The sequence below is a fragment of the Osmia bicornis genome, chromosome 3, assembly GCF_907164935.1.
Source record: "Osmia bicornis bicornis chromosome 3, iOsmBic2.1, whole genome shotgun sequence".
NCBI lineage: Eukaryota > Metazoa > Arthropoda > Insecta > Hymenoptera > Megachilidae > Osmia > Osmia bicornis.
Window position 1 is genome coordinate 6,652,465 of NC_060218.1, and position 14,540 is coordinate 6,667,004.

The 14,540-nt window shown below is 44.5% G+C and overlaps 1 protein-coding gene across 18 annotated transcripts in view; it reads right to left on the reverse strand.

Moving 5' to 3' along the window:
- LOC114871038 (ankyrin-3-like) overlaps positions 1–14,540 on the reverse strand; it is an 86,617-nt gene that overhangs the window by 10,719 nt on the left and 61,358 nt on the right. For 15 of the 18 annotated variants that reach the window (XM_029176450.2, XM_029176439.2, XM_029176475.2 and 12 more), the window contains one exon: positions 527–14,158. The exons of the other annotated variants lie outside the window; for them this stretch is intronic. In XM_029176450.2, the coding sequence (XP_029032283.2) occupies positions 527–14,158 (13,632 nt within the window). The remainder of the gene's footprint in view (positions 1–526; positions 14,159–14,540) is intronic. 18 annotated transcript variants of the gene reach the window in all.

Consider the following 14,540-nt stretch of genomic DNA (forward strand, 5'->3'; position numbering starts at 1 on the left):
AGATAGATAGATAGAGAGAAAAAAATATAGGAAGTAGCATATAAAAACCTGGAAACATGCATCAAATAAAATTGTTAAAAAAGTTAAAAAACGCACAAACTGAAAATAAGAACAGCAAATAAATAGTAATAATGTAGACGTGTCGCCTTTATACTTCGCTACGGTTGATCTTCTTCTGATTCGAAAATAATCATACTATAAAGTGATCGTTTACAATGATGAATAATTATTATTTAATTCTTTTTTTTTTCTTTTCAACAAAAAGAGATAATTTATTACTGTTCCACTTTATAGTAGGTTCAGAGTGTCGTTGCTTTAATAAAAGATCACAGTAGACATTAGTACACTAAAGAGTGATTGATATCAGGGTGTTAGAATTCATTACGAATGACATAGTGCAATGACCTTACTCGGGCCATTTTGGTACGACTACCAAAAAACATAAGTTATAGAAAAGCGTCAACTTAATTAATCATGTTACACACAGCTGGTATGTAATATGTATAACGCAATTATTGCAAGATACCTTCGATTCTACTGTCAATGAACTCGGCGGGACTGGGTGGTGGGGTCGCTGCCGTCCGCACAGACTTTCTTACGACTGTGGTGACGGTCTGTCGTGTGTGAGGCTCGAGGTGCTCTACTTCGCTAATTACGTTAACTACCCTAACTGTACTATCCGTTGAGCTACTCGGGCTAATCCTTGCGTCTCTCGAGGAACTAACTTTCTGTGGAATGCGAGATATCTTCGTCGATTTCGATTCTGGATGATCGATCTCCTTTCTACTCGTCTCGGTCAATCTACTCTGTATCTCGAAACTAAGGTCAGAAAGTGGGTCGTTTGTAACGAAAGTTGGAGAAGTAACGATCTTTGATCTCGATCCTTTTTCGATTCTTGAACTGGTCGATTCGGGCATCGATCCTTTGCTGAATACATTTACGTTCTCGTATATGTGAACATCGTCAGGTTTCCCTTGGAAACCTGACTTGTCCGATGCAACATCCCTTTTCATTTCTTCCAGGAAGTCCATCATACTACTCTTGATATTGCTACTTTCTGCAGCAACAGATCTCGCAGCATCTGATACACCTGTGGCTACTTTTTCGCTGCCATCTTTTGTAACTGAAACAACTTTCTGTTTCGTAGCTTTCGCACTATCAGATACTCCTTGAACGGTACCACCGACAGATTGCTTAACGTCTGACACCTTTTTGCTGACAGTGTCCTTTGCGTCTTTCACACCAACTGCAATCTTGTCTTTAGTTGTCTTCGCGTCTGCAGAAACCTTCTCTACAGTCTTTTCAACGTCCTTCGTCTTTTCCGCTGCTTTCTCGCGAGCTCGGGCTTCCTCTTCGGCAGCTTCTTTCTTTGTTTCGTCGAGGAATTCGTTAACATCTCCTGAAACTTCATCTGCTGCATGTTTCACGGTTTTGATTAGGCCGGAGAGAAAACCACCGCCCTTTTCCTTCGCTTTCTTCGCTTCCTTTGCAGCCTTGTCTTTTGTCGTCTTAGCGCCTTCTGCGACTGTGTCCACTTCAGATGAAATATCTTTTCTTATTTCTGTAGCAGTTGATTCTACACCTTTTGCACCATCGATGACTTTGTCACTGATAGCTCTACCGGCGTCTGTAATCTTCTGCGATCCTTTGACTGCCTTCTCTGTGACCTTCTCCTTGGTATCCTTCGCAGCAGCCTTGGTATCAGCAACTACCTTATCTTTTGTGTCCATAACTCCACCAGCTATGTCTCGAACAGTAGTTTCTGTTTTTATTGAAACGTGTTTTGTTTCACGAGCAATTTGCTCGCCAAAGGATTTGCCAGCATCTGATGTCTTCTGCAAGGTGTCTGACACCTTCTCAGTGACTTTCTCCGTGGTATCCTTTACTCCAGTTACAGCTTTGTCTTTGGTGGATTTGATATCGCTGACAGTTTTATCCTTAGCAGTGTCAAAATCGATAAGATGTCCAATCATTGCTTCGCGGGCACGAGCTTCTTCTTCAGCAGCTTCCTTCTTCGTTTCATCGACAAACTCCTTCATGTCTTCGGAAACTTCATCTGCTGCATGCTTCGCGCCTTTGAATAGGCCTGACAGAAAGCCACCGCCTTTCTCTTTAGCTTTCTTAGCCTCCTTCGCTGCTTTGTCTTTCATGGTTGCTGCTCCTTCTGCGACTGAATCCACTCCTGCAGCTACTTTCTGTTTTGCAGTCTCAGCATCGTCTTTGATTTCTTTAGCTACCTTATCTTTTGCTGTTTTAGTGCCGGTTACTATTTTGTGAGCTGTCATTTCAACCTGGAGTTCCGCTTTTTCAGCTCCATCAAGTATCTTGTCACCGACTGCTTTGCCAGTGTCTGATACCTTCTCACTGACCTTATCCTTAGTGTCCTTTACAGTAGATGCGACTTTGTCTTTAACTTCCTTAGCATCCTCAGCTGCCTTGTCCTTTGCTGATTTAGCAGCGTCTGCTACTTCCTGAGCTGTCTTATCTGCCTTATCTCCAACTTTCTTTGCAGTGTCTGCGACTTTCTCAGCTGCGGCTCTTCCAGTATCTACGATTCTATAAGTGCCATCGGATAATTTCTCGCTGATTTTGTCCTTGGTATCCTTAGCAGTAGTAGAAACTTTATCTTTCGCATCCTTCATGTCAGCTGCAGCTTTATCTTTAGCTGCGTCGAGGTCTTTCATCTTTTCCGACACTGCTTCGCGAGCACGGGCTTCTTCCTCGGCTGCTTCTTTCTTTGTCTCGTCTAGGAATTCACTGAATTCTCCTGATACTTCATCAGCTGCATGTTTAGCACCCTTGAACAATCCTGACAGGAAGCCACCAGTTTTTTCTTTGGCCTTCTTAGCTTCCTTCGCAGCCTTATCCTTTGCTGCAGCTGCGCTATCTACCACGGTATCTACACCAGATGAAACTTTCTGTTTTACAGCATCAGTATCTTCCTTAATCTCCTTTGCTACCTTGTCTTTGGTCATCTTAGCGCCGTCTGCTATGTCGTGAGCGGCTGTTTTCGCTTTATCTTCGACTTTCTGTACTCCATCATGTATTTTTTCCTCAGTTGCCTTGCCAGCATCTGATACCTTCTGTGCTCCTTCTGCTACTTTCTCGCTGACTTTGTCCTTTGTGTCCTTTGCAGCAGCAGCAACTTTATCGGCGGCCATTTTAGCATCTTCAGCTACTTTGTCTTTTGTAGCTTTTGCAGCATCTGCAACTTCATGAGCTGCCTTAGCTGTTTTGTCTTCAACCTGTTTGACACCATCTGCTACTTTGTCAACTGCAGCTTTGCCAGTATCTGAGACCTTGTGGGCAGCAGTAGCAACTTTGTCAGCTGCGGCTTTTCCTGTATCTGAAACCTTCTGGGCAACAATAGAAACTTTTTCACTGGCTTTATCCTTGGCATCCTTTACAGTAGATGCAACTTTGTCCTTCGTATCTTTTACATCAGCAACGGCTTTGTCTTTAGCTGCTTCAGCGTCCTTCAGTTTCTCTGCAGCTGCAGCACGAGCACGAGCTTCCTCTTCAGCTGCTTCTTTTCTGGTTTCATCAAGGAATTCCTTAACTTCGTCTGAAACATCGTCAGCTGCGTGCTTTGCACCCTTGAACAATCCAGAGAAGAAACCTCCAGCCTTATCTTTAGCTTTCTTAGCTTCCTTGGCTGCTTTGTCCTTTGCCGCTGCTGCTCCATCTGCTACTGCATCCACACCAGATGAAACTTTCTGCTTTACAACGTCAGCATCTTCCTTAAGTTCCTTTGCAACCTTGTCCTTCGTCGTTTTAGCACCATCCGCTATACCATGAGCAGTTGCTGCAGCTTTATCTTCAACTTTGTGGACTCCTTCGACTATTTTCTCACCAACTGTCTTACCAGCATCTGATACTTTCTGTGCTCCTTTTGTTACCTTCTCGCTAACTTTGTCCTTAGCATCCTTGGCAGCGGTAGAAACTGTGTCACTGGCTGCCTTTGCATCCTCAGCTACCTTGTCCTTTGCATCCTTTGCAGCAGTGGCAAGTTTATCACTAGCTATCTTTGCGTCCTCAGCTACCTTATCCTTTGCTGCTTGTGCAGCAGTAGCGACTCTATCACTGGCTGTCTGTACATCCTCAGCTACTTTGTCCTTCGTATCCCTTGCAGCAGTAGCCACTTTATCACTGACACCCTTCACATCATCAGCTACCTTGTCCTTCGCATCCTTTGCAGCACTTGCAACTTTATCACTGGCAGTCTTCACATCTTCAGCTACCTTGTCTTTCGCATCCTTTGCAGCAGTGGCAAGTTTATCACCAGCTGTTTTTGCATCTTCAGCTACTTTGTCCTTTGCATCCTTTGCAGCAGTGGCAAGTTTATCACCAGCTACTTTTGCATCCTCAGCTACTTTGTCCTTAGCAGCTTTAGCAGCATCAGCTACTTCGTGAGCTGCCTTAGTTGTTTTGTCCTCAACTTGTTTCACACCATCTGTTATCTTTTCAGCTGCAGCTTTTCCAGTATCTGACACCTTCTGTGCAGCAGTAGAAACCTTTTCACTGGCTTTGTCCTTAGCATCTTTTACAGTAGATGCAACTTTGTCCTTCGCATCTTTCACATCAGCAACTGCTTTGTCTTTAGCTGCTTCGGCATCCTTCAGTTTCTCAGCAGCTGCAGCACGAGCACGAGCTTCCTCTTCAGCTGCTTCTTTTCTAGTTTCATCAAGGAATTCCTTAACGTCACCTGAAACATCGTCGGTCGCGTGCTTTGCACCTTTAAACAATCCGGATAGAAAACCACCGGCCTTATCTTTGGCTTTCTTAGCTTCTTTCGCTGCCTTTTCCTTAGCTGCAGCTGCTTTATCTACTACTGCGTCCGCTCCTGATGATACCTTCTGCTTTACAACGTCAGCATCCTCTTTAATCTCCTTAGCTACCTTATCTTTTGCTGTCTTTGTGCCTTCAGCTATGTCATGAGCTGCTGCTTCTGTTTTACTTTCGACTTTTTTAATTCCACCCAATATTGCTCCTCCAACCGCTGCACCAGCGGCTGATACCTTTTGTGCGCCCACTGTTACTTTTTCACTAACTTTGTCCTTTGTGTCTTTTGTTGTAGTTGCGACCTTATCCTTCACTTTGCTGGTGTCTTCTACAGCTTTATCTTTCAAAGTCTCTGCACCATCAGCTACCTTTTGCGCTTTTTCGACAACTTTTTCTTCAATTTGCTTAACGCCATCAGAGACCTTCTCAACTGCACTTTTTGTAGTATCTGATACTTTATGAACACCCTCAGATACTTTTTCGCTCGCCTTATCTTTGGTATCCTTAGCAGTGGTAACAACTTTATCTTTCACGTCCTTCATATCAGCTGCTGCTTTATCTTTCGCACTATCAAGATCCTTCACCTTTTCTGTCACAGCTGTACGGGCTCGCGCTTCTTCTTCGGTTGCTTCTTTCTTCGTTTCATCTACGAAGTCTTTTACATCCTCTGTGATTTCATCTGCTGCATGCTTTGCGCTTTTGAATAATCCTGACAGAAAACCACCTCCCTTTTCTTTTGCTTTTTTAGCCTCTGCTGCTGCTTTATCTTTGGCAGAGGTTGCACTTTCCGCCATTGAATCTACCCCAGATGACACCGTTCCTTTTACAGCTTCGACATCTTCCTTAATTTCTTTCGCTACTTTCTCCTTTGTAGTCTTGATGCCAGTAGCTGCATCCTGAAGCATGGTTTCAGTTTGATCCTTGCTCTTTTTGATGCCATCTTGGACAGCACCACCAACTGCTTCACCAGTATCTGACACCTTTTCTGCACCTTCAATCATCTTGTCAGCTACTTTGTCTTTTGCGTCCTTTGCAGTAGTAGCAATCTTGTCCTTAACATCCTTTACATCTTCCACTACCTTATCTTTAGCAGCATCTGCTGTATCTCCTACCTTCTGAGCAGTGGCGGACACCTTTTCACTAGCTTTGTCTTTGGCATCTTTCACTGCAGACGCGGCTTTATCCTTGACATCCTTTACATCAGCAACTGCTTTGTCTTTAGCTGTTTCAGCATCCTTCAATTTCTCCGCAGCTGCTGCGCGCAATCTCGCTTGTTCATCAGCCGCCTCTTTCCTAGTTTCATCAAGAAATTCTCTGACATCACCTGTCACATCGTCCGCAGCATGCTTCGCACCCTTGAATAAGCCAGAAAGGAAACCTCCAGTTTTCTCTTTGGCATTCTTGGCTTCTTTTGACGCTTTATCCTTGGTTGTCGTTGCTCCTTCTACTACTGCATCGACGCCAGACGAAACTTTCTGTTTGAAAGCATCAGCGTCTTGCTTGATTTCCTCTGCAGCCTTATCCTTTGCAGCTTTAGCACCTTCAGCAATTCCGTGAGCTGTTGTCTCTACCTTTTCTTCAGCTTTTTTGATTCCGTCTACTACCGTACCTCCAATCGTCTTACCAGTATCTGATACTTTTTGTGCACCTGCTGAGACTTTCTCACCGACCTTGTCCTTTGTGTCTTTTACAGCAGTGGCGACCTTGTCCTTAACTTTGCTGGCATCTTCTGCAGCTTTGTCTTTTGCAGCTTTAGCAGCGTCTTCCACGTCATGAGCTGCCTTAGCTGTTTTGTCATCAAGTTGTTTCACACCATCTGCAACCTTTTCAGCCGCAGCTCTTCCAGTATCTGACACCTTCTGTGCAGCAGCCGAGACCTTTTCACTAGCTTTGTCTTTAGCATCCTTCACTGTAGATGTAACTTTATCCTTCGCATCTTTTACATCAGCAACAGCTTTGTCTTTGGCTGCTTCAACGTCCTTCAACTTCTCTGCAGCTGCAGCACGGGCTCGAGCTTCTTCCTCAGCTGCTTCCTTCTTTGTATCGTCAACGAATTCCTTGACTTCTTCAGACACGTCATCAGCAGCATGTTTCACTCCCTTGAATAAACCAGAAAGGAAACCACCTGCCTTTTCTTTCGTTTTCTTAGCTTCTTTAGCTGCCTTATCTTTCACTGTTGCCGCACCTTCTACAGCTGAATCTACACCTGAAGAAACTTTCTGCTTTACAGCATCTGCGTCGTCTTTGATCTCCTTGACTGCTTTGTCCTTTGCTGCCTTAGTGCTGTCAACTACTGCGTGAGCTGCGGAGTCTACCTTGTCTTCAGCTTTCTTTACTCCATCCAACATTTTGTCACCAACTGCTTTGCCAGTGTCTGATACTTTTTCGCTCACCTTATCTTTGGCGTCCTTGACGCTAGTTGTCACTTTATCTTTAATTTCTTTTGCATCTTCAGCAGCTTTGTCTTTAGTAGCTTTAGCAGCGTCTGCTATTTCCTGAGCTGTTTTATCCGCTTTATCACCAATTTGTTTTGCAGTGTCTGTTACTTTTTCAGCTGCTGCCTTTCCAGTGTCTGAAACCTTCTCGGCAGTGGCAGCAACCTTTTCACTGACTTTATCCTTAGCATCCTTAACAGTGGAAGAAATCTTATCCTTCGCATCCTTCGCATCAGCAACTGCTTTGTCTTTAACTGCTTCAGCATCTTTCAGCTTCTCCGCAGCTGCTGCACGAGCACGAGCTTCTTCCTCAGCTGCCTCCTTCTTTGTATCATCAAGAAATTCTTTTACTTCTCCTGAAACATCATCAGCTGCGTGTTTAGCGCCCTTGAATAGTCCTGACAGAAAGCCACCGGCCTTCTCTTTGGCTTTTTTAGCTTCTTTCGCAGCTTTATCTTTCGTTGCTGCTGCCCCATCTGCTACTGCATCCACGTCAGATGAAACCTTCTGTTTTACAGCGTCGGCATCTTCTTTGATCTCCTTTGCTACCTTATCCTTCGCCATTTTTGCTCCTTCTGCTACTTCGTGAGCAGCGGATGCAGCCGTATCCTCGACTTTCTTTGCTCCATCAAGTATCTTATCCCCAACTGCCTTACCAGTATCTGATACCTTCTGCGCTCCTTCTGCCACTTTTTCCCCGATCTTGTCCTTTGTATCCTTCGCAGCAGTAGCAACTTTGTCACCGACCTCCTTTACATCATCGACGGCTTTATCTTTAGCAGCTTTAGTAGCATCGGCAACTTCATGAGCTGCTTTCTCTACTTTACTCTCAGCTTGTTTTACACCGTCTGTTACTTTTTCAGCTGCAGCTTTTCCGGTATCTGATACCTTCTGCGCAGCCGCAGAAACCTTCTCAGCGGTTTTATCCTTGGCATCCTTTACTGTAGATACTACTTTATCTTTCGCATCCTTTACATCAACAACTGCTTTGTCTGTAGCTGTTTCCACGCCTTCCAGTTTCTCTGCAGCAGCTGCGCGCAGTCTAGTTTTCTCTTCATCTGAATCCTTTCTAGCTTCATCCAGAAAGTCTCTAACTTGTTCTGAGGCATCATCTGCTGTATGCTTAGCACCCTTGAATAGTCCTGAAAGGAAGCCACCGGCCTTCTCTTTGGCCTTTTTAGCTTCTTTCGCAACTTTATCTTTTGTTGCTGCTGTCCCATCTGCTACTGCATCCACGCCAGATGAAACTTTCTGCTTTACAACGTCAGCATCTTCCTTAAGTTCCTTCGCAACCTTGTCCTTAGTCATTTTAGCACCTTCTGCTATTCCATGAGCAGTTGCCGTAGTTTTATCCTCAACTTTGTGGACTCCGTCAACTACTTTATAGCTAACTGCTTTACCAGTATCTGATACCTTTTGTGCTCCTTCTGCCACTTTCTCGCCAACTTTGTCCTTCGTATCTTTCGCAGCAGTAGCAGCTTTATCGGTTGCCATCTTTACATCCGCAGCCATTTTGTCTTTTACATGCTTCGCAGCAGTAGCAACTTTTTCACTAGCCATCTTTGCATCTTCGGCTACTTTGTCTTTCGTAGCTTTTGCAGCATCTGCTACTTCATGAGCTGCCTTAGCTGTTTTATCTTCTAATTGTTGCACACCATCTGCTACTTTGTCGGCTGCAGCCTTCCTAGTGTCTGAAACCTTCTGGGCAGCAATAGCAACCTTCTCTCCTGCTTTATCCTTGGCATCCTTAACAGTGGAGGAAATCTTATCCTTCGCATCTTTCACATCAGCGACTGCTTTGTCTTTAGCTGCTTCAGCATCCTTCAACTTCTCTGCAGCTGCCGCACGTGCTCTAGCTTCTTCTTCAGCAGCCTCTTTCTTAGTTTCATCTAGGAATTCTTTAACTTCGTCTGATACGTCGTCAGCTGCATGTTTGGCACCTTTGAAAAGACCCGAAAGGAAGCCACCGGTCTTCTCTTTGGCTTTCTTAGCCTCTTTTGCTGCTTTGTCTTTCGCTGCGGCTGCTCCATCTACTACAGTGTCTACACCAGATGTAATTTTTTGTTTTACAGCGTCAGTGTCTTGTTTTATTTCTTTTGCCGCTTTATCTTTAGCTGCTTTAGCGCCATCAGCTATTCCATGAGCTGTTGTTTCTATCTTCTCTTCGGTCTTTGCAACTCCGTCTACGATTTTAACTCCAACTGCCTTCCCAGCATCTGTCACTTTTTGTGCACCCTCTGCCACTTTTTCACTGACTTTCTCTGTGGTGTCTTTGGCAGTTGTAGCAATTTTGTCCTTGGCTTCTTTAGCATCTTTAGCTGCCTTGTCCTTAGCAGCTTTTGCTCCATCTGCTATTCCTGTAACTGTTTCATCTACTTTTTCACCAACCTGTTTTGCTCCGTCTGCTACTTTGTCAGCTGCAGTTTTTCCAGTATCTGATACCTTCTGTGCAGCAGCAGAAACCTTTTCAGTGGTCTTGCCCTTGACATCTTTCGCGGTAGACGCAATCTTATCTTTCGCGTCTTTTATATCAGCAACAGCTTTGTCTTTGGCTGCCTCAGCGCTCTTCAGCTTCTCATCAACAGCGGCGCGTGCTTTGGCTTCATCTTCTGCCGCTTGTTTCTTCGTGTCATCGACAAATTCCCTAACTTCTTCTGAAGTTTCGTCAGCTGCGTGCTTTGCACCCTTGAACAATCCAGAAAGGAAGCCACCAGCCTTCTCCTTAGCCTTTTTAGCTTCTTTCGCTGTCTTGTCTTTCGCTGCAGCTGCTCCATCCGCTACTGCATCCACTCCTGATGAAACCTTTTGCTTCACAACATCAGCATCTTCTTTAATCTCTTTAGCTACCTTATCTTTTGCTGCTTTTGTACCTTCAGCTATGTCATGAGCTGCTGCTTCCGTTTTACTTTCGGCTTTTTTAATTCCACCCATAATTACGCCTCCAACTGCTGCACCAGCAGCTGATACCTTTTGTGCGCCCTCTGTGACTTTCTCGCTGACTTTGTCCTTTGTGTCTTTTGCAGCCGTGGTAACTTTATCGCTGGCTTTTTTCGCATCCTCAGCTGCTTTGTCCTTGGCAGCTTTAGCAGCGTCTGCTACTTCATGAGCAGCCTTAGCTGTTTTATCTTCTACTTGTTTCACACCATCTGCTACTTTTTCAGCTGCAGCCTTTCCAGTATCTAAAACCTTTTCTGCAGTGGCAGCAACCTTTTCACTGACTTTATCCTTGGCATCCTTAACAGTGAAGGCGACCTTATCCTTTGCATCCTTCACATCAGCAACTGCTTTGTCTTTAGCTGCTTCAGTATCCTTCAGCTTTTCTGCAGCTGCCGCACGTGCTCGTGCTTCTTCTTCAGCTGCCTCCTTCTTGGTTTTCTCCAGGAAGTCCTCAACTTCATCTGTCACATCGTCTGCTGACTGTTTCGCACCTTTGAACCAGCCCGAAAGGAAACCGCCACCCTTTTCCTTAGCTTTCTTAGCCTCCTTTGCAGCCTTATCTTTCGCTGCTGCTGCGCCGTCTACCACAGAATCTACTCCTGAAGAAACTTTCTGCTTCACAATTTCAACATCTTCCTTAACTTCTTTGGCTGCCTTAGCACCGTCAGCTACCCCATGGGCTGCTGCTTCTACCTTTTCCTCGGTCTTTTTAACACCTTCTACCATTTTATCACCAACTGCTTTACCAGTGTCTGATACCTTCTGCGTTGCGTCTGTCACTTTTTCGCTAACCTTCTCTTTAATACCTTTCGCATCTTCAACTGCTTTATCTTTCGCTGTTTTCGCACCATCAGCTACATCCTTTGCTGTTTCATCCACTCTCTCACCAATTTGTTTCACTTCAACTATTACCTTCTTAGCTGTATCTTTACCTGCATCAGACACTTTCTGGACACCATCAGAAACCTTGTCGCTAATTTTGTCCTTGGTCTCCTTCACAGCTCCTGCAGCTTTGTCTTTCGCTGCATCAGCCTCTTTTAATTTCTGTGCTGCTGCTTCTCGTGCACGAGCTTCCTCTTCAGCAGCTTCCTTCTTTGCCTCGTCCACGAAATCCTTCATATCCTCCGAAACCTCGTCTGCAGCGTGTTTGGCGCCCTTGAATAATCCTGATAGGAAGCCGCCTGCTTTTTCTTTCGCTTTCTTAGCTTCCTTCGCAGTCTTATCTTTTGCTGCAGCTGCACCATCCACAACAGCGTCTACTCCGGAGGACACCTTCTGCTTCACAGCTTCAGTGTCCTCTTTAACTTCAGTAACTACCTTGTCCTTTGCTGTTTTAGCACCGTCGGCTACTCCTTTGGCTGCTGCTTCCACTTTGGCTTCTGCAGTTTTTACTCCGTCGACCACTTTACCTGCAGCATCTTTGCTGGACTGGGCTACCTTCTGCGCACCCTCAGATACTTTGTCTTTCACCTGATCCTTGGTGTCTTTCACAGCTACTGTGACTTTGTCTTTAGCATCCTTCATATCAGCAGCTGCTTTTTCCTTCGCTGCTTTTGCTTCATCTGCTACTTTCCCAGCTGCAGCATCTGTAGCTTCTTTAGCTTGCTTCGCTTCATCAGCTACTTTATCCCCAACAGCCTTGCCAGTATCTGCTACCTTCTTCATACCTTTGAACACCTTCGTACTCACTGTCTCCTTAGTGTCTTTTATAACAGTCACTGTCTCCTTAGTGTCTTTTATAATAGTCACTGTCTTATCCTTTGCATCTTTCATGCCTTCAGCCGCTTTATCCTTTACTCCATCGATGTCATCCAGTTTCTCTGCTACTGCTTCACGAACGCGTGTTTTTTCTTGAGCAGCGTCTTTCTTAGCATCGTCAATCGTCTCATTAACGTCTTCGGAGACTTCGTCAGCTGCGTGTTTCGCACCTTTGAACAAACCAGAGAGGAAACCACCGCTCTTTTCCTTCGCTTTCTTGCCCTCTTTTGATAATTTACTCTTCGATTCCTCTACACTCTCTACAAATGCATCCATTCCTAAAGAAATCTTCTGCTTCGCCGCATCGGTTTCTTCTTTCACTTCAGCTTTTGCGCCTTTTGCCGATTCCTCCACCTTACTTGGTACTTCTACCGTCAGACTGGCGAGGTTCTTCGCGTCCTCCAAGAATTTCGCAGTTGTTTCTCGCAAGGTACTGTCTATCTTCGGCTCTGGTTCCTGCACCGTCTGCTTTTCGCGAGATCTGCTTCGCGATTCTCTGGACAATTTAGGACTTCTGAATTTGCTGAGAATTCCGCTTCCTTTATCTTTCTCCGCATAATCTGCCTCAGGGATTTTCACGTCTGTCTGGTGGACAGTAACTTCGACGCCTTGTTTCGGCTCTTCGTGGTGCATGCTACTCGCAACTTTCTTAGTATCATCCAAGAAAGTAGCAGTTAATTGTCGCGTCTCTTCGTCTCCGCTATCGAAGGAGGTTTCCTTGGAGGAACTCTTCTCCCTTGACGCGCTTCGCTTTTTACTCTTCAGTTTCGGGCTCTTAAACATACTGAAGAACCCGCCACTCTTATCTTTACCTTCTTCTTGTTCCTTCTCATCTTCTGTCTTATCTGGAGAGACGGTAGATCTCTCCAAGCTTCTCTCCTTCTGAGGAGTCTCTTTTCCTTTCTTCGCGTCAGATTTTCCATTCATCTCCCTCTGAGGAGTGCTTCTAATCGCTTCAGACTTTTTCTGAATCTCCGAGATGTCATAGGAATGCCCATTTATCCTATCCTTAGGTGTATCTTCGTCGTAATGCACGTGAGAGGTGAAAGTAATCAACTCTTGTTTGCCATCTTTGGACACAGGGGATGTGACAGTAGTGTCAGCAATTTTCTTGGTGTCATCTAAGAATTTCTCTGTTACAATTCTTAGCTCTTCGTCGCCACTGTCGAAGGACGCTTCTTTGGTCTTCTTCAGCTTCTTCTCCTTCGACTTTGGACTCTTGAATATTCCAAAGAAACCACCACCTTTTTCTTTCTCTTGATCGCTACTATCACTGGTCACAATTACATCTGGTTCCTTGGTTACCATTTTTGCATCTTCTTTTTTCTTAGAATCTACTTCAGGCAATGGTTGCATTGCAGATGCAACACGCCTCGATTCGTCTAAGAACTGCATCGTAGCTGCCTTTACATCAGGTACTGCAATACTCTCTGCAGGTGTCACAGTCACTGTCTCGATTGTAGTAACTATATGTGGAACTTGTTGTTCCGTAGTTGTTGGTGAGACTATTTTAGCCTCTTCGTCACCGCTGTCAAAGGAAGTGTCCTTCGACCCTTTAGATTTACCCTTCTTCAGTTTGGACCCTTTGAAAATTCCAGAGAGGATACCACCACTCTTGTCTTTCGATTTCTTCGATTCGTCCTCCTGTTTCTCATCGGGTTGTCCAGAAGGATACTGAATAGTGTAGACGCTTTCGTAAGCGGACACCTGTTTATCAGTGACAGGTTTAGCTTCTTCTGGAATGTTAATTTTAACGACGGTTCCTTCTTTCTTGGCATCTGTTGTCTTTTCATCGATCTCCTTACCTTCTTTAGACAACATTTCTTTCTTACTTGTAAGAATTTGTTTGCCATTTGAAACTGTCACTGTTTCTTTAGGTACCGTACCGTCTATCTCTTTCGTTATGATAGTCTGAGTGATCACAGGTGGCTGACCTCCTTTGTCATCACTCATCGTGACTATAGTTTTAGTTTTAATTACTGTAACGTTCGAATCGCCCTTCCCATCGCGAACGTAGCGTTGTTTAACCATCATCGGTTCAACGACCGGTGCTTTATCATTATACCTTTCATCCAACTTTCCGCCCTTATCTTTCTGTTCTTTGTCACTGAATTGTTCCCTAACAAAACTCTGAATCACAGCACCTCCTGCCTCTTTATTGCCCCGCGCATCATCATCATCATAAACCACCGACCACCCCTCCTTCGCTAACTTCCCCTTCTCTTTCTCAGCGTCTGCTATTACACCTGTTAATTAAGTATTACATATTTTAGGCATCTGTAAACGTGGCAAAATCAAGTGAACACATTTTGATTTTTTTTTTTTTTTAATTTCATTTCGTCATCATCATTAGTGTAAGCCGGCTCGCTCGATACTGCTCATTGTTTTTTTTTAGAACAGCGGTTAGACTCTCGTGCGGTTTAGGCGCAGAGTATGTGTATGTGTGTTTGTGTGAACGTGTGTATGTGTGGAGCAGCCATCTATCGAACAACTAATTACATATCAAACGAGAATAAGAAAATAATTTGAATAATTACTAAGTGATTACGAAGGATAAATATAGTTGGAAGACATCTATTGATGATTAGATCAATGATAAATTCTCTCCCAACACTTTGAAGACTGCAC